At 41.0% G+C, this 20147-nt stretch overlaps 1 protein-coding gene across 6 annotated transcripts in view; it reads right to left on the bottom strand.

The window, feature by feature from the left end:
• The window catches only part of rlbp1b (retinaldehyde binding protein 1b), a 48424-nt gene that overhangs the window by 13029 nt on the left and 15248 nt on the right, over positions 1 to 20147 (bottom strand). For 2 of the 6 annotated variants that reach the window (XM_073032850.1, XM_073032852.1), the window contains exons 2-4: positions 7396 to 7439; positions 6750 to 6881; positions 310 to 514 (exon numbers count right to left, since the gene is read on the bottom strand). In XM_073032850.1, coding sequence (XP_072888951.1) covers positions 310 to 514; positions 6750 to 6881; positions 7396 to 7407 — 349 coding nt within the window. In that variant the 5' untranslated portion in view covers positions 7408 to 7439. Of the gene's footprint in view, positions 1 to 309; positions 515 to 6749; positions 6882 to 7395; positions 7440 to 16877; positions 17072 to 18377; positions 18447 to 20147 lie in introns of those variants that run through there. The other 4 variants (XM_073032849.1, XM_073032848.1, XM_073032851.1 and 1 more) reach the window with 4 other exon arrangements.

The raw sequence follows: 20147 nt of genomic DNA, 5'->3' as shown, positions 1-20147 counted from the left end.
GTGGTTCGATGAGTGAACAAAGAGGGTGGATGAGAACTGGGGTCAAATAGGCTGCAGGTGATGAGTTTGGAATGAGTGGCAGGTGCGTCCTATTAGATGGGTGGAGATTGAGAGGTGTCTGCATGTGTAGGCTGGGAGGTGTCAGTGGGAACAGGCCTGACAAAATAATTTCTTGCCCAACCGAATACAATTTAAGGAAATCGCCTGTAAGCAAAATCAGATGAGGTGTTTCTGGAAAGTCAGTATTTAATACATGTTAGGAAGCTGATTCCTGTACTTACAAACACCTTAATAACCTACACCTCTCACCTCTGAGAAGATCATAAGACCTTTTCACGTCAAACTTCCTTGCTCTGACGAATCTCAGGAAGAAAGCATCATCTTTGTCTTTTGTTTTCTCGTACACAGTCTTGGCAAACTCCTCTCCTGAGTTGGCAAAGTCCTCAACAAGGTTGTGAAGCTCTTTCACACACATCACCCGTTTCTCTTCTGTCTCATTCAATTCATCCTTGGCCTTTGGAGAGAAAAGGAAGATTAGAATCATTCTGCAGAAAGTTCTGCCACCTTGGGTGACCTTTGGGCTGTACCACAGATTTAGATCTCAAATGATAAATGGCCTTTTCTTTAAGAATTAGAATTAAGTGGGCAAGGAGGTGAGGAACTGGGTGGAGAGGTGGCAAGTCAACTTTCATTTCTCTTATCACAATCAACATCCAGCAAATAACTTAGAATATGCCTTCATGCATTCCTTGTGACTAAAGGGAATTTCTTAAAAGGGAAAAAATATTTGAATATGAAGGTGCAATGGTACAATTAAGCTTAATTTAATTTTTTTTCTCTAGTGTTATAATGGAACACTCATATAAGAGAAGAAATATCCAGGAAATTGGTTTCGGAAGTAATGCTGGAGAGGCCTGAAAGTTGACTGATGACTGTAGTACATTAGCAGTTGTTAAAGATGTTTGTGTAAGTCTGAGTAACTAAACACATCAGCATCTGTTGGACATAGCCTCTTCCACCAGCTGGTTTCATATTTGGAACAAAAGAGATTGCACGACTACCCTTCAGCATACATACTCAGGTATCTGTTCTGATCATCAGCGGAGGAAAGACTGCTGCTCACATAAAGCCATCCGCTAGCGTGACTTGGTTGAACTGTTCAGCATGTCAAACAACACATGCAGACAGCTTCTTCAGTGACACTTAAACAAAACAGATGGTAAATAAAACTCTAATCCTGACTATTCTTGTCTTGACTTGACATGGTGAAGTTCACTGACCCCAATTCAAAGGATAATAAGGATAAATGGCAGCTATCTATGTAGACTTAACACCAAGCTGCTTGCCCATTGTATACTGTTTAGTAGGCATGAGATAATTTTTTCAGATCTCCGCTTTGAAGGCCTTGCTGCCTTTAAAGTAGAGCGTTAGACAATGCAGGAATTCACAAAACATTTTTCCATCACTAGACTAATAGATTCAGCCTCCTAAGTAACAGTAGCGATCAACCAGTGACTGAGCACAACACTTCCTCAACATCCTACACATCCATTAACAATCCAGGATATGCTCTAATCTCACTGCTACTGTCAAGGAGAAGATACAGGAGCCTGAAGATCCACACTTAATATTTCAGGAACAGCTTCTTCACCTCTGCCATCAGATTTCAGAATCAGGTTTATTATCACCAATATGTGTCATGAAATTTGTTAATTTAGCAGCAGCATTTAAATGCAATACATAATATAGAAGGAAATTAAATAAATAAATACTGTGTATGTATATTGAACAGATTAAAGATCGTGCAAAAACAGAAATAATATTTATTGAATAAGTGAGTTAGTGTTCATGGATTCAATGTCCATTTAGAAATTGGATGGCAGAGGGGAAGAAGCTGTTCCTGAATCATTGAGTGTGTGTCTTCAGTCTTCTATACCTCCTACCTGATGGTGAAATAAGAAAAGGACAGGCCCTGGGTGCTGGAGGTCCTTAATAATGGACACAGCCTTTCTGAGACACCACTCCGTGAATAAGTCCTGGGTACCTTGTAGGCTAGTACCCAAGATGGAGGTGACTAAATTTACAACCCTCTGCAGCTTCTTTCAGTCCTGGCCAGTAGCAAACCCCCCCCCCCCCCCCCCACCCCCCAAACCAGACAGTGATGCAGCCTGTCAGAATGCTCTCCATGGTACATCCATAGAAGTTTTTGAGTGTTTTTGTTGACATACCAAATCTCTTTCAAACACCTAATGAAGTATAGTCGCTGTCATGCCTTCTTTATAACTGCATCGACACGTTGGGACCAGGTAAACCATTCCTGCACCTTGTTATTCCTTTTTGTTCTGCACTATTTGAGGATTTTTGTAGTTTATAGTAATTTTGTCATTGTATTGTACCGCTACCACAAATCAACATATTTCATGTCATGTAAGTCAGTGAGAATGAAACTGATTCAGATTCTGATATCCAGCTATGAGAAAAGGCAGATGTTAAACTTCTATTATTTTACCTGCCTTCACCTTAAGACAGATCTCCTCTTGTAGAGGTCAGAAGAAAACACGACAGATACCAGAAACCTGATATAAATTAGAAAATGCTTAACCGTGAAAAGAGAAACCATTAACATTTCAGGTTCAGAATCCTGTATCAGAACTAAGAGAGAAGCAAAAATGACATTATTTTCCTTTTTTGTTGTGGTCAAACTATACATTATTACACAGATGAACCCACTCACAGGGTGAAAGAGCAACACCTTATATCCTGTCTGGGTACCCTCCAACCTGATGGTATGAATATTGATTTGTCTTTCCAGTGAGGAAATCCACCCCTGCCCTCCCCCCCCCCCCCCCCCCCCCAATTTCCCACTCTGACCTTTTACTTCTTCTCACCTGTCTGTTACTTCCCCTGGGTCCCCTCCTCCTTTCTCCTATTGTCCATTTTCCTCTCCAATGAATTTTTTTCTTCTTCAGCCCTTGACCTTTTCCACCCATCTGGCTTCACCTATCACCTTCCAGTTAGCCTTCTCCCCTCCCCCCACCTTTTAATTCGGGCATCTCTCCCCTCCCCTCTCAGTCTTGGAGAAGGATCTCGTCCTGAAACACAACTGTTTACTCTTTTCCATAGATGCTGTCTGACCTGCTAAATTCCTCCAGCATTGTGTGCGCGCTGCCTGAATTTCCAGCATCTGCAGATTTTCTTGCGTTTGTGAATTACACAGATTATACAACATCAGCGACACATTACAAAAAGAAGCATAATCTTACTTTAACTACCCCACTGATTCACCCAATCAGAGAAAACCCCTTTTGTTCCGCACATTGTCTGCCCCACCTACTCTGCGATCTAGACGAACCAGTTTCTCATTTTCCCAATTCTGGTGAAGGAATCTGAACCTGTTTCTCTTTCCACAGATGCTGCCTAACCTCCAATGTCCCCACCATCTTTCCAATATCCCTAGTGTTTTACTTTCCTGTTATTGAATGGTAACTGATCCAAGAAAAGATGATGTTGAGTTTTCAGGAAAAAAATGTTGAATTAAGTAGATGTAGCAAGAGTGCCGAACAAGTTTCACCATAGTTCCTTCAACGGTCCTTGTTTCAAGTGGTCAGAAATGAATCTTAGAGACCATCAGTCATTGAGACATACAAATCAGAAACAGGCTCTTCATGTTCATGCTACCCACTAATAATTTATCTATACTAATCCCACTTACCAACACTTCCGCAAGCATTCATCCAAATACTTAAAAGTTATGAGAGTACATGCTTCCACCAGGAATGGAGTTTCAGATTACGACCATCCCTGCATGAAAATATTCTTCCTCACATCTCCTCTAATCATGAAACCTATGTCCCACCAGTTTGAGATTTGTGTACCAAAAACCTAAAGGAGTTAAGGACCCCTTTGTGTCCTTGCAAATGCAGGTACGATTAAATTTATGTTGTGTGCATTTCAATATATTTGTACATATCCACCCATCTCCAATATATTATGCAACTTACATCTGACTTGTTTTCTCCCTTCTGCATTTCTGATGTTTTTCAAGTCCTTGAAACTTTAAATCTGTTTCCTTTTGGACAGGTGCTGTTTGACCTACTTGGTGTTTTCACCTGTTTCTTTTTATTTTCATCCTGTGTTTGTGTGTGAATGCATATTGCACGTGCACACGTCTGAAAGGTTGACATCCAGGAATGTGAAGCTGTTCATCCTTTCTATTGCTGACCCCTTGATAAGGACTGGTGTGTGTTCTCCTGATGTTTCAATCCCGCTGACTTCAATCAAGGAATTTTTGTTTCTTTCAAATCCTTCTCCAGTCTTGTCCCCATAAACCTTCACCGCCTTAGCAATCAAGAACCAATCTCTGCCCATAATACACCCTTATTAATCAAGAACCTATCAACCTCCATTTCAAATATATCCAATGACTTGGCCTCCACAGCGTCTGTGGCAAAGAATTCCACAGATTCACCACCCTCTGGTTGAAGAATTCCCCTTCATCGCAGTTCTAAAAGCTGTCCCTTTATTCTGAGGCTATAGCCTTGGATCCTGGACTTACCTACTCATGGAAGTATCCTTTCAACATCGACCCTATCCAGGCCTTTCCAGCTAATATGGCAATGAGCTACTGTGATATCAGCATTGCTCTTGACAGTCCGTATTTCTTCAGCTTTACGCTTGAGAGAGAGAGAGAGAGAGAGAGAGAGAGAGAGAGAGAGAGAGAGAGAGAGAGAGAGAGAGAGAGAGAGAGAGAGAGAGAGAGAGAGAGAGAGAGAGAGAGAGAGAGAGAGAGAGAGAGAGAGAGAGAGAGAGAGAGAGAGAGAGAGAGAGAGAGAGAGAGAGAGAGAGAGAGAGAGTTGTCTCTTGCAAGGTACACATCCTTCGACTGTCAGTATACCTTCAGCTTCACACTTAAGAGAGAGAGAAAGAGATCGTGTGTGTGTGTATGTGTTCTCACGTGTTCATATATACATGTGCCTTTGTGTGTGCATGCATATACACGTGTGTGTGTGTGTGTGTGCATAAACGTATCTGTATACATGTGCATTTGTGTGTCTCTGTTTACATATGTGTGCCTTTGTGTGTACATGTGCTTTAGTGTATGTGTGTGTCTGCAGTCTTGTGTGCCCATGTCAATGTATGAAGGTATACATATGTACTTATATATAGGATCATGGAAGAAAGGCACCATGTTGCAGATTCTAGTTAATAAGAGCCACCTAGTCCATTATCGCTGGGTACATGCCCCTGTAGGACACAGCTCTTCAAGTACACATCCAAGTACTGTTGAAATGTGCTGAATATTTCTGCCTCCCTACCCATTCTGGCAGGGAATTCCAGACACCTATCATTTCTGAAAATACTTAACCTCCATGTAACCCTCTGATTTTAGCTCTCATCCTCACACTCCATTATAGTTTTTTGACCCCTCAACAAAGAAAAAATGTTCGTTCCTATTAACTGTATCTGAGTCCCTCATCATTTCATATGTCTCAATTCAGTCTGTCATAAAGTCTTATGTTCTAAAGAAAATAACACCAGCTTATCCAATCTTTCCTCAATGGTATAACTTTTCAGTCCTGGCAACATCAACTTAACTCTCCTTGCATCCCCTTGTGTGGAATCACATCTCTTTAATGTGGTGAACAGGGGGCTACACCATCCTCAAGCTGTGGCCTAATTAGCTCTATGCAGTTCCGGTGTAACCTTCCTCATGTAATGACCAATCTGTAGGTGGAACTCAGTTGGTTGAGCAACATCTGCAGGAGAAAGGAATCATCGATGTTTTGCGCTGAGACTTGAAATGTTGGCAATTTCTTTTTCCCCACAGATGCTCCTCAGCCTGCTGAGTTCTTCCAGTAGATTGTTGAGCTAGATTCCTGCATTTGCAGTCTCCCATAATCCTATACCTTGGCTGCTACAGGAAATTATCACATCTTAACCACCTTGTTGACTCATCCTGATGTATTTAAGCACAGAAAAGTGTGCGTGTGTGTGTGTGTATGTGAGAGTCACACACCAGTCCTCGTAGAGGGATCAGAAGTGGAGATAGTGAGCAACTTCAAGTCCTTGGGTCTCAATATCTCTGACGATCTAATCTGGACCCAATATAGCAATGCAGCCATAGAGAAGGCAAGACAGTGGCTATCTTTCATTAGGAGTTTGAGGAGATTTGGTATGTCACAAAGATACTCACAAATTTCTACAGATGTACTGTGGTGAGCATTCTAACTGGCTGCATCACCAACTGGTAAGGGGGGAGGGGGCTGCTGCACAGGACTGGAGTAAGCTGCAGAAAGTTGTAAAATTAGTCAGCTCCATCATGGGCACCAGCCTCCATAGTATCCAGGACATCTTAAAGGAGTGATGCCTCAAAAAGGTGGCATCCATCATTAAGGACATCCACCACTCAGGACATGCCCTCATCTTGTTGCTACCATCAGGAAGGAGGTACTGAAGCCTGAAGGCACACACTCAACAGTTCAGGAATAGCTTCTTCCCCTCTGTCATCTGACTTCTGAGTGGACACTGAATCCATGAACACTACCTCACTAATCTTTTATTTCCATATTTTTGCACAACTTATTTAACTATATTTTTCCTGTAATTCATGTTTTCCCTCTATTATTATATTGCTGCTGCAATGTTAACAAATTAAACCTGATTCTGATTCTGATGGATAATACAGGAAGCTGTGCGGCCAACCAGCCTGGACTTTCTCTCCTTGAAATTCAGCGAGCTGACTCTCTGACCTTCTGGACAGTGTGAGGAAGCAGCATCTCACACTTGCCAAACACTGGCCCATGATCCTTGGTGGTAAGGTGCTCAAGTTTAGTCCGTAGTTCTTGCTCCTCCTCAGAAACCATCCGGAATGTTCCTGTCTGCTAAAGAAAGGGACGGACCGATTACAATATTTTCATTTCATTTTCATTTTCAATTTTTTTTGTTGATTTAAGAGAATAAGGATAAATACAAGTCAGAGGAGAGGTCATCTCAAATACGTATTTCAATAATAGTACAAACAGAGAAAAGAACATACACTGTCAGAATCATATATAGTATTAAGCTAATATAAAGAGAAAAAAAGAACCACATCTCTTAACAATTCATAGGAAAAAATAATCAAATATTTTAGTAATGAAATTATAAGCAGCTAAACATAGCAGGTGAATGGTGGTTCATCACTGGAGAGATTAGAACACACATTGACATGAACTAAAGATAAAAGGGCTACCTTTTGAAAAAATGTATTTTCCTCACTAATTTGCCCTTATCATAATTTATGTAACTATGTCACCTGGTGATAGATCAGAGTAAGCCCCTCTACATTCTATCGTGTTATCTATTAATAATTTGGAATACCAAAACAAAGTTATGTGGATTTTTTTGCATACTTACAATCTCAGCCATTTTTCCCCAGAATGTCCAATCTGTTTTAAATGCTGAAAGAATAAACAAAATAGTATTAGCCAGCAGTGGGAGTGCAAGAAAATGAACAGGTTTTTAATTCCTCAAAAACACAAGAGATTCTGCAGATGTTGATAATCCAGAGTAACAGACAAAAGTGCTGGTGGAACTCAATAAGTCAGGCAGCATCTGTGGAGAGGAATAAACTGTCAATGTTTCAGTTCAAGACCCTTCATCAGAAGGAAAGGAAAGGGGGAAGAATCTACAATAAGAAGAAGGGGGGGAGGGGAAGGAATACAAGTTGGCGGATGATTTGTCTCAGCCCAAAACATCGACTCTGATTTTTTCCATAGATGTCTCCTGGCTTGCTGAGTTTCTCAAGCATTTTTTATGTGTTGCTTGGATTTTCAGCATCTGCAGATTTTCTCTTCTTTGTCTTTAACTCCTTAAACCTGCTTCACTATTAATAAGGTTGTGGGTAATCTGCATTTCCTGTTCTATTGATAGTCATTGGCTGAAATGCTAACTTTATTTTATACTCCAAAGGTACTGCCCAGCTTGCTGAGAATCTGTAGCAACTTTCCTGATTTCAAACAACCAGTGTTTTACACTCAGTAGCCAGTTTATTAGGTCATCATTAATGCAAAGATCTAATTCGCCAATCATATGACAGCAACTCTTTACATAAAAGCAAACAGACAGGTTCAAGAGGTTCAATTAATGTTCAGACCAAACATCGTAATGGGGAAGAACTGTGATCTGAGTGACTTTGACCATGGAATGATGGTGCCAGACAGGGTGGCTTGAGTATCTCAGAAAATGCTGCTGTCCTAGGATTTTCATGCACAACAGTCTCCAGAGTTTACAGAGAATCATAAGATTAAAAAAAAACAGTAAAACTTGTTAATGAGAGGCCAGAGGAGAATGGCCAGACAGATTCAAGCTCAACTCAAATAACCACGTGTTACAACATCTCTGAATGCAAAACACATCAAAACTTGAAGTGGATGGGCTACTGCAGCAGAATGACCACAAACATATACTCTGTGGTACAGGAGGTACCTAATTAAGTGGCCATAGAGCACACTTTTTAATGTTAAATCAACGTGTTTAACCTGAAAATTCCCTTCCTACTTTTAGCTTTAAAAACTATTTAATCTCAGCAGACAATGGAGAAAGGAAAACAAAAAATTGCTCCTGTAACTCTTCTATGGGAGCAGAATGAAACTAAAGAGATATAGTACCCCAGAAGAGGGACTTCAAATGTGTGCATAAATAGTGGTTAGACTGGGTTTACTCGCACAGGAATCTTAGCAATGGAGCCTTTGCCGGTAACTTCATAAATCAAATGGTGTAGCCATTAAATGCTGGCAATTATTTAGTTCCCATTGTTTCAATAATGCACCATAGAAGTTTGAAACAGTGGCAAAATTCAAGCCTTGTGGTGTGACGGCATCTGTTTTGTTGGCAAAATCATCAGAAGGAGAATTAGACAAAATGCCCATTTTGATTCCAGTTGGTTACATTGTGGCACATCCAGGTGTGGGTTCGAACCAGACCCTGGGTACTGCCTGTGTGCAGTTTTCATGTTCTCCCTATGACCTTGTGGGTTCCCTCCAGGTACTCCCTTTTTCTCCCCATCTTAAAAAGTGCTAGCTCACTGGTTAGTTGGTCACTAACCATGCCTGTAAATTGCCCCTGCTATGAGGGTGTGTGGTAGAATCAGGGAGAACTGACGAGAATGGGGGGAGAAATAAAATGAAATTCTTCTCCAGCCCTTGACCTCTCCCATCCACCTGGCTTCACCTATCACCTTCCAGCTAGCCTCTTTCCCCTCCACCCACTACTTTTTCTGCCATCTTTCCCCTTCCTTCTCAATCCTGAAGAAGGTTCATGGCCCAAAACGTCAACTGTCTGTTCACTTCCATTGATGATGCCTGACCTGCTGAGTTCCTCCAGCATTTTGGGTGTGTAGCTCTGGATTTCCAGCATCTGCAGACTTTCCCATCTTTTTAATTAAGTTAATGTTGGATTAGAGCAAAAGTGGTTGTAGGTCAGTACAGAATCGATGGGCTGAAGGGCCTCTTTCTGTGCTGATCTTTCAATGATTCTGCGTCATTCATTTTGAATCTTGGAGTGTATGTCTAGATATCTGAGCCTTTCACTTAATACAAAGAATATTTGTATAATCCCATGGTGGGAGGACAAGACAGTATAGGTTTAAGGTGAGAAGGAGTTTTAAAAGGGATCTGTGTTTTTTTTTTATACTGAATGTTGATATCTGGAATTTGATGGTAGAGACATTGACAGAATCAATTAAGAAGCATTTAGACAGACACTTAGATAGGCAAGGAATAGAAGAACAGTCATAATATGGACAGATGGGATCAGTGTAGATGGGTGAGAAAGGTCAGCAAAAACATAGTGGGCTAATGGGCCCATTTCTGTGCTGTATAACTTTGTGGATCTATGATACCTACTCGGTTATAAAAGGCTATGATGCTTATATTCATATCAAGGCTGTTGTAAAGCCAGTCTGCTGTAAACTTCAAACTGTCCCTGAAGAACCATCTGGAGGAAAAGTTAGTTAAATTAAGACACAATGGATTTTTTATCAAAGCCAATCCACTGGGAATGGGCTAAAGTGACTGTAATGGAACCTAATGCAAAGAAAGCTTTTCAACCATGTGATGAGTACAGCCGATGGTGAACAGTAATCATTACCTGCTTCACAGGACATCGATGCAGAGTTGACAGGAGGTAAATTTGACATAAAACTAGATCTGTCACATACAAGTGCTCAGTTGAATGTGGACAAGGAATAATCCCCATAAGAGCCTGTATTTGTATAAAAACATCTGTAACTACAGTTGGAAATAAATCTCTGAAGCTCCTTCAAGATACAATAGACACAATATTTCAAGGTATAGATCAGTGTCTATGCAATCAGGACAACCTAATGGCCATAAACACTAAATAACTAAATCTTTAAAAGTTAACATGATCAGGTTTCTGTCAGAGTAGTACTGCAAAGCTCAGTAGAATTAACTGTACATATGTACAAGAAGCAATAAAGATTGAAGTCATGAAGTCATCATTGAAACATGCAGTGAAATGCATTGTTTGCATTAATATTTTATCTTGGGCTATAGAATGCAACCAGTCAATGAACAAATGGAAATAATTATGAAGGCAAGTAAATACGAAAACTTTGCAGAACTTAGCTCATTCTTAGGCGTGGTAAGGTAGGGTGTCAAGTTAATGATGACTTCAAACGTCAAAGTTGAGGTGCTACATTTTGGTAGGACTAATGAAAATAGGACATACTTGGTAAATAGTAGGGCATTGAGGAATGCAGTAGAGCAGAGTGATCTAGGGATAATGGTGCATAGTTCCCTGAAGGTGGAATCTCATGTGGATAGGGTGGTGAAGAAAGCTTTTGGTATGCTGGCCTTTATAAATCAGAGCATTGAGTATAGGAGTTGGGATATAATGTTAAAATTGTACAAGGCATTGGTGAGGCCAAATTTGGAGTATTGTGTACAGTTCTGGTCACCAAATTATAGGAAAGATGTCAACAAAATAGAGAGAGTACAGAGGAGGTTTACTAGAATGTTACCTGGGTTTCAGCACCTAAGTTACAGAGAAAGGTTGAACAAGTTAGGTCTTTATTCTTTGGAGCGTAGAAGGTTGAGGGAGGACTTGATAGACGTATTTAAAATTATGAGGAGGATAGATAGAGTTGACGTGGATAGGCTTTTTCCATTGAGAGTAGGGGAGATTCAAACAAGAAGACATGAGTTGAGAGTTAGGGGGCAAAATTTTAGGGGTAGCATGAGGAGGAACTTCTTTACTCAGAGAGTGGTAGCTGTGTGGAATGAGCTTCCAGTAGAAGTGGTAGAGGCAGGTTCAATATTGTCATTTTTAAAAAAATTGGATAGGTATATGGACAGGAAAGGAATGGAGGGTTATGGGTTGAGTGCAGGTCGGTGGGACTAGGTGAGAGTAAGCGTTCGGCACGGACTAGAAGGGCCGAGATGGCCTGTTTCCGTGCCGTAATTGTTATATGGTTATAAAGTTCAAGGTAAATTTTATTATCGAGGGACCTATATGTCACCACATACAACCCTGAAATTCATTTTTCTGTGGACATACTCAGCAAATCTATAAGATAGTAACTATAACAGGAGCAATCAAAGATCAACCAGAGTGCAGAAGCCAACAAACTGAGCAATTGCAAATATAAATAAATAGCAATAAATAATGAGAACATGAGATAAAGGGTCCTTAAAGTGAGATTATTGGCTGTGGGACATCTCAATGGATGGGTAAGTGAGTGTAGTTGACCCCTTTGTTCAAGAGCCTGAGGTGTAGTAACTGTTCTTGAACCTTATAGTGCGAGTCCTGAGGCTCTTGGACCTTCTACCTGATGGCAGCACCAAGAAGAAAACATGACCTGGGTGGCGGGGATCTCTGATGATGGATGCTGCTTTCCTATGACAGCATTTCATGTAGGTGTGCACAATGATTGGGAGGGCTTTACCCATAACGTACTGGGTGGAATCTACTACCTTTTGTAGGATTTTCGGTTCAAAGGCATTGGTGTTTTCATACCATGCTGTGATGCAGCCAGTCAATATACTCTCCACTACACATCTGTAAAAATTTGTCAAAGTTTTAGATGTGATACCAAATCTCCACAGACTTCTAGGGAAGTAGAGGCATTGATGCTAAATTAGTATCAGCTAATGAAGCAAGACTGAGAATGAAACTGAGACGATGAACAGGAGAAGACAACGGAATTGTGTAGGGAGAGTACACCATCAAAGAGCTGAGATCCATTTTCATACGATTTGTCAGTAGAGTTAGTGTTGGATAATTATCCTCACTTCTGTTCATTTCCATTTGAATGCATCATGAAGCATAAAAGATAAGCACTTCATAAATGCAAAAGATTCAACAGATACTGGAAATCTTGAGTAACAAACACAAAATGCTGGAGGAACTCAGCAGGTTAGGCAGCATCTATGGATGGAAATAAAATGTCGATAGGTTGAAACCCTGTATCAGGGTTCTTCATAAGAATAAGCACACTTATTTTCAGCATGCCATCCAGCATCAATGATAAAGAGAGACATATGAGATTTATCAAGGTGTACTAAAGAAATACATGTTACAAGAGTACTCAGATTTAACAATGAGGTGCCCATTAACAAATGTATTGCATAAATGCAGAAAGATGAAAAGTTCCTTGTGCATGGAGGGCTCAGAGGTTGATAGAGCTCAGTTCAACAAAATCTTGAGGGAAGAATGGAACAGAAGGAGTTGAGACAGAAATCAGCATTCACTCAGAGAATCAAGACACAGAGAGAGACACATTTTGAACAATACAATAGCAATTTCTTCTTAAAACAACCTAAGTATTCAGTACAAAGAGGCACCATGAAAATAGACAAAATTTGAATGAATGCATAAATTACTTAATTCTTCCAACCAAATATCAAAAAGATTGTAATCTCAAGTATATGCAGACAGTAATCCAATAGAAATTAGGTAGGCAATAACAAGTCTTTACTCAACTGAGTCAAGAAGCTATATCTTCTCCAAGTGAAGAGGCAAGTTCACTACCAACAAAATCTGCTCCCTTGAGAGATCTAAGGAACTCTGAAAACTTGGCCTGGAAATTCAAATACCAAAAATTGCAGATACTGGAAATCTAAATTGTAAACAGAAAATTCTGAAAGAACTCAGTAGGTCAGGCAGCATCTGTGAAATTGCTGATTTAAAATATTGATTCTGTTTCTCTTTCACTATTAAGAATTCATTGCATTTTCTATTTATGCTAGCTTAGAAGTTAGCTTATGTTGGGGCACCACACTAGTGTAGCATTTAGCGTGATGCAGAGTTCAATTTTGGCACTCTTTGTAAGAAACTTGTACATCCTTCCTGTGAGCATATAGATTTCCTCCTGAAGCTCTGGTTTCCTCCCACAGTCCAAAGTACTGGTTTCTAGGTTAATTGGTCACTGTAAATGGTTCTGTAAGTTAAATAGATGGGTTGCTGGGCAGTGCAGCTTGTTGGGCCAGAAGGGCCTGTTGCACCCTGCATCTCCAAATAAAATAAAATAGACCTTAAGATAAGATATAGGTGTCACAACCATGGATTTTGCAGTGCAGTAGATACTGCAATTGTTCTTGTGAATTTGCATGTGTCAGCTAATTATTATTTAATCGTGATAGTATTTAACTCCATACTTGCTGTCGTAGTGCTTGTCGAGACTTGGACAGAGCACAGCAATGCTTTGCTGCTTGTTTGCTTTTAGCCTTTTCCCTGAGAAATTGGACTGTCGAGTCAACTGACTTTGAAGACTAGCGGTATTCATTTAATGTTTAGATTTTCTTTTCAGCCGCAGTATGGGCTTTGTTTCCTGTTTGAGAGTTTTAGTTAATGGCCCTATTTGGCCTAGCATTTATTGTTTATTTTCCCTTTAACACTGTTTGCAATAAAATTGTGAACTGCCAACCTACTTCAGTGTCTCTCACTCCGCACTTGGGCCATATCTGAACCTGGTAACAAAAGGAGCAGAATTAGGCCATTTGGCTCCACCATTTCATTATGGCTCACCAATTTCCCTCTCAGCCCCAATCTCCTGCCTTCTCCCCGTAACCCTTCATGATCTGACTAATCAAGAATCTACCAAGCACTACCTGAAATGTACCCAATGACTTGGTCTCCACAGCCACCTGTGTGGCATTGAATTGCACAGATCCACCACTCTTTGGCTAAAGAAACCCCTCCTCATCCGAGTTCTAAATTGTGAGGCTGTGTCACAGACTCATAGAGAAGTACAGCACAGAAACAGGCCCTTTAGCCCATCTAATCCATGCTAAAACCATTTAAGCTGTCTACTTCCATTGACCTGCACCTGGACCATAGCCATCCATATCCCTACTATCCAGGTTCCTATCCAAACTTCTCCTAAATGTTGAAATCAAACTCACATGCACCACTTGTGCTGGCAGCTAATTCCACACTCTCACCACCCTCTGAGTGAAGAAGTTTCCACTCATGTTCCCCTTAAACTTCTGACCTCTCACTCTTAACCCATGACCTCTGGTTGTAGTCCAACCCGACCTCAGTGAAAAAAATCCTGCTTGCATTCTCTCTCTCTATACCCTCATGGTTTTGTATACCTTTGTGTCCTCTGATTGTGGACTCCCCACCATAGGAAACATCGTCTCTGCATCCACTCTGTTGATGTCTTTCCACCAAGTTTCAATGAGATCTCCCCTCATTCTTCTGAATTCCAGTGGGCAGAGGTCCAGAGCCATCAAATGTTCCATGCAATAAGCCTTTCAATCTCAGAACCATTTTCGTGAGCCTCCTTTGAATCCTCTCCAATGTCAGCACAATGTTTCTTAGATAAGGGGCCCGAAACTGCTCAGAGTACTCCAAGTGAGGCTTCACTAGTGCTTTATGAAGCCTCAGTGGTACATCCTTGCTTTTCCGTTCTAGCCCTCTCAAAATGAATGCAAACATTGCATTTGCTTTCCTCACCACATGCTCAACCTGCAAATTAACCTTTAGGGAATCCTGCAAGAGGACTCCCAAGTCCCTTTCCACCTCAGATTTTTGTATTTTCTCTCCATTTAGAAAATCGTCTGCTCTTTTATTTCTTCTACCAAAGTGCATGACCATATACTCCCTGTCACTGTATTTCATCTGGCACCTCTTTGCCCTTCCTCCTAATCTGTCCTTCAGCAGCCTCTTTGCTTCCTCAACACTGCCTGCCCCTGCACCCCTCTTCATATCATCTGCAAATTTGCTGGCAAAGCCATCAATTCCATCATCCAAGTCATTGACATAAAACGTAAAAAGAAGTGGTCCCAACACAGACCCCTGTGGAACCCTACAAGTCACCGGCAGCCAACCAGAAATGGCTCCCTTTATTCCCATACCTTGTCTCCTGCTGATCAGCCAATGGTCTATCCATGCTAGTATCTTTATGGTAATAGCATGGGCTCTTAGCTTGTTAAGCAGCCTCATATGTGGCACCTTGTGAAAGGACTACTGAAAATCCAAGGATACAACATCCAACGATTCTCCTTTGTCTATTCTGCTTTTTATTCTTTCAAAGAATTCCACCAGATTTGTCAGACAGGATTTTCCCTCAAGGAAACCATGTTGACAAGTATCCCAAAGCCACATCCTTGGCAATCGACTCCAACATCTCCCCAGGCTAATTGGCCTATAATTTCCTTTGTTCTGCCTCTCTCCCTTCTTGACATTTGCAATTTTCCAGTCCTCCTGAACCATGCAGGAATCTATTGATTCTTGAAAGATCATTACTAATGCCTACATGAACTCTTCAGCTACCTCTTTCAGAACCCTGAGGTGTACACCATCTGGTCCACGTGATTTATCTACCTTCAGGCCTTTCAGTTTCCCAAGCACCTTCTTCCCTGTAAAAATAACTTTACTCACTTCTGCCTCCTGACACTCTCAAACTTCCAGCACACTGCTAGTGTCTTCCACAGTAAAGAATGAGTCAAAATATTTACTCAGTTCATCTGCCACTTCCTTGTCCCTCATTAGTACCTCTCCAGCTTCATTTTACTGCAGTCCAATATCTACTCTTGCCTCTCTTTTACTCTTTTTATATCTGAAGAAACTTTTGGTATCTTCTTTAATAAGATTGACTAGTTTACATTCATATTCCATCTTTTCCCTATTTATCACTTTCTTAGTTGTCTTCTGTTGTTTTTATAAAAGATTGCTAATCCTCTAACTTCCCATTAATTTTTGCTCCATTATATGCCCTGTGTTTGGCTTTTATTTTGGCCTTGACTTCCCTTGTCAACCATGATTGTGACAACTTGCCTTTAGAATACTTCTTCTTCTTCTTTGGGATACATCTGTCCTGTGCCTTCCAAATTGCTCCCAGAAGCTCCAGCTATTGTTGCTGTGCCATCATCCCTGCTAGTGTCCCCTTCCAATCATCTTTAGCCAACTCTTCTCTCATGTATCTGTAATTCCCTTTGCTCCACTGTAACACTGATACAACTGATTTAAGCTTCTTCCTCTCAAATTGCAGAGTGAACGCCATCATATTATGATCACTGCTCCCCCAAAGTTTCCTTTACCTTAAGTTTTCCTTTACCTGTCTAATCATTTCTGGTTCATTGCACAGCACCCAATCCAGAATAGCTGATTCCCTAGTGGGCTCAACCACAAGCTGCTTTAAAAAGCCATCTTTTAGGCATTCTACAAATGCTCCCTCTTGAGACCCAGCACCAACCTGATTTTCCCAAATGAACCTACATATTGAAATCCCCCATGGCTATTGTAACATTGTCCTTTTGATATGTATTCTCTATCAGGATTTCCTCACCATTCCTATGTCAGTGGTACTAATATGTACCAAGGCTTCTGGCTGCTCTTCCTCCCCCTTTAGAATGCCATAGACCTAGTACCTGGGAGACAATGTACTATCAGGGTGTCTCTATCACATCCACAGAATCTCGTCTTTATTCCTCCAACTATGGGATCTCCCATCACCACTGCAGTCCTCTTCACCTCTCCTCTCCTCTGAGCCACAGCACCAGACTCAGTGCCAGAGACCTGGTTGCTGTGGTTCCCTCCAGTAGGTCATCCCCCTCAACAGTATCTAAAATGTAAAGAAATACTTTTGAGTAAAGTAATAAATAATATTGAGATCATGAGTTGTAGAGCCCTTGAAAGTGATCCACAGGGGAGTGAAGTTATCCATGCTGTTTTAGGAGACTGATGGTTGAAGAGTATTAACTGTTCCTGAACCTGGTGATGTAGGACTTGAGGCCACCTCCTAATGACAATAGCATGACGGGAGCAGTACCTGGATGGTTGGGATCTTTGATGATGGATGCTGTTTTCTTGTGGAAGTGTTCCTTGTAGATGTGCTCAATGGTGGGATGGGCTTTTCCTGTGATGCACTGGGCTGTATTCCATACCAGGTACTGCTGCAACCATTCAGGCTACTCTCCTCTGTGCGTCAGTAGAAGTTTGTTGAAGTTTTAGATCCCATGCCAAATCTGCGCAAACTTCTAAGTAAGTAGAGGTGCTGCTGTACCTTCCTTGTGCAAAAGCCTCCAGCTCTTGAGGGGAAATCTCCCAAAATAGTGAATATTGTATGATAGGAGTCCTAGGAAGTAGCGTGGGGCATTTTGCTACATCAATGGAACTCAGTAAATGCAAGTTGCTGTTGTTGTTGCACATGTTTTGGCTTTGCTCCGAATCAGAATCAGGTTTAATATCACCCACATTCATTGTGAAAGTTGCTGTTAAGTGGCATTCCAATACATAATAATGAAAACTGTGAATTACAGTATATATATAATATAATAGTTAAATTAAGTAAGTAGTGCAAAAAAGTAGTGAGGTGGTATTCATGGATTCAGTGACCATTTGGAAATCTGCTGGCAGAAAGGGAAGTAGGAGGCTCTGTCCACAATGACTTTGTTATTCTTGGTGGCTATAGAGGCACAATTAGCCTGTGTTTCATAATAGCGTACTTACCAAGCTCTGTGCTCTTTAAAACCTGTGAAGTGTTGTTTTACTCTGTGCTTTGAGATTCATTGTCTGATTCTTGTCTGAATATCCCATCTCTCAGCTTCCTCAGGAAATATGCTCATTCCCACAACTAGACAATCAGGAACTCTGCAAGTGTCTCATATTATTAAAGCTTATTGGCAGCTCTCAAAGAAATCATTCAAGAACAGATCTTCCTGTTTTGACAGGAAATAAAACTCGGAACAGCAGAATGCCATTTAATACTATATCATTTTTGAAATGATGTTAATTGTACACAATATCAAAACAGCCCTAAACCAGCAAATGATGAATTATTCATTTCATATTGAGATTACATATACAAGTAAACTATGTTTAGAATATAAAGTACTTTAATACAGGGAAGAAACAGAGGACACAACTACCTTGACAATAGCACAAGGGATTCTCCAGATGCTGGAAATTTTGAGCAACAATCACAAAATGCTGGAGGAACACAGCAAGTCAGGCAGCATCTATGGAAGGGGATAAACAGTTAATACTTTGAGATGAAACTTCTCATCAAGACTTGAAAAAAAGGGTCAGAAGCCAAAATAAGAAGGTGGCGGGAGGGATAGGTGTACAAGCTGACAGGTGGTAGGTGAAACCAGGTGAGTGGGTGGGTGAATGAAGTCAGAAGCAGGCAGCTGATAGGTTGAAGAAGATGGAAGCTGATAGGAGAGGTCAGTGGGCCATGGATGAAAGGGGAGGGAGGAGCCAAAGGGAGCTGATGGACGGGTAAGAAGTAGAGAAAGGGTGAGAGGGTAACCAGAATGGGGAATGGAAAATGAGAGAAGGGGGAGGGGCAATAAATTACTGGAAGTTAGAGAAAGCAATGTTCATGCCATCCCATTGGAAACTGCTGAGATGAGATAGGAGGTATATGGCAATGTTTCTGGGAAGCACATTTTGCCACATGAAAGGAATTTTAGACGCAAGTTATTGTTGCAGAGTGAGTTTTAACATTCTCACTGAAACACTGCAACCTCATCATGAGTTTTCATTACAGTTGTTGCATTATATGTCATTATGAGGTTCTGTTATAACAGCCTCTCTGAAATGTCATGCCTCCTTATCATTGGTTAGGATCCTCTCCCTGACTGGTTATGCTCTGTCCCCAGTGGTTATAGAGGCACAATTAGCAGCTGTTTCCTGCTGCTGCCTGTAATGAGTTTGTAAGCTTTTCCCATGAAAGCATTGGTTTCCTCTGGGTGCTCCGGTTTCCTCCCACATTCTAAAAATGTACGAGTTAGTAGATCAATTGATCATTATAAATTGTCCCGTGATTAGGCTAGGATTAAATTAAGAATTGCTGGGTGAAGGGTCCTGATGAAGGGTCTTGGCCCAAAATGTCGACTGTTTACTCTTTTCCATAGATGCCACCTGGCCTGTTGAGTTCCTTCGGCATTTTGTGTCTGCTGCTTTGGATTTCCAGCATCCACAGATTTTCTCATGTTTGTGATTCATTCTCTGATCCTGGTCTTGACAACAATGTTTCGATCCTCTAAGCAAGCTTTCACTACAGTCCTTTCCCGACTCTGTTCAACTTCAAGCCCAACCTAGACATGAGCTAAGACAAGATAGTCATCACCCACCAAGTGAGTTCATCTGGGGGGAAATTCCTAGTGGTTCTAGGGGCCCAGATACACTTCATCTATCCATCGGCATCCAAGAAACATTGGGATAAATGACTGAAAAGAAATAGGATGCATATTGATGTGTCCTACCCCAAGGGTGAGTTATAACATTCTCGTTGACTCATTGCAGTCTCATTATGAGTTTTCATTATGATACTGTCCCTACAACATCACACGGTCATTATGAGGTTCTGTTCTACACTCCCATAATGAGAGTGAAACATCACACCTTGATAACATTGGTTAGAATATTCTCTCTACTTCATTTCTCCGTACTACTGTACTTCTTCCTATAGTTGCTGCCTGGCATCTATATCTTTCAGAGGATAGGTCCTGGGCCCAGCACATAAGTGCAACTATGAAGAAAGCACAGTAGCAAGTCTACTTTCTTAGATGCGTGTGAAGATACCTAAAATTTTGTTGGACTTCTTTAGACGAGATAGTGGAAAGTATATTGACTGGTTGCATCATGGCCTGGTATGGAAACACTGATGCTCTTGAATGGAAGATCCCAGAAAA

The sequence above is a fragment of the Hemitrygon akajei genome, chromosome 30, assembly GCF_048418815.1.
Source record: "Hemitrygon akajei chromosome 30, sHemAka1.3, whole genome shotgun sequence".
Classification (NCBI taxonomy): Eukaryota; Metazoa; Chordata; class Chondrichthyes; order Myliobatiformes; family Dasyatidae; genus Hemitrygon; species Hemitrygon akajei.
Note: the sequence above shows the minus strand (reverse complement) of the source record. Positions and strands in the feature narration are given on the sequence as shown.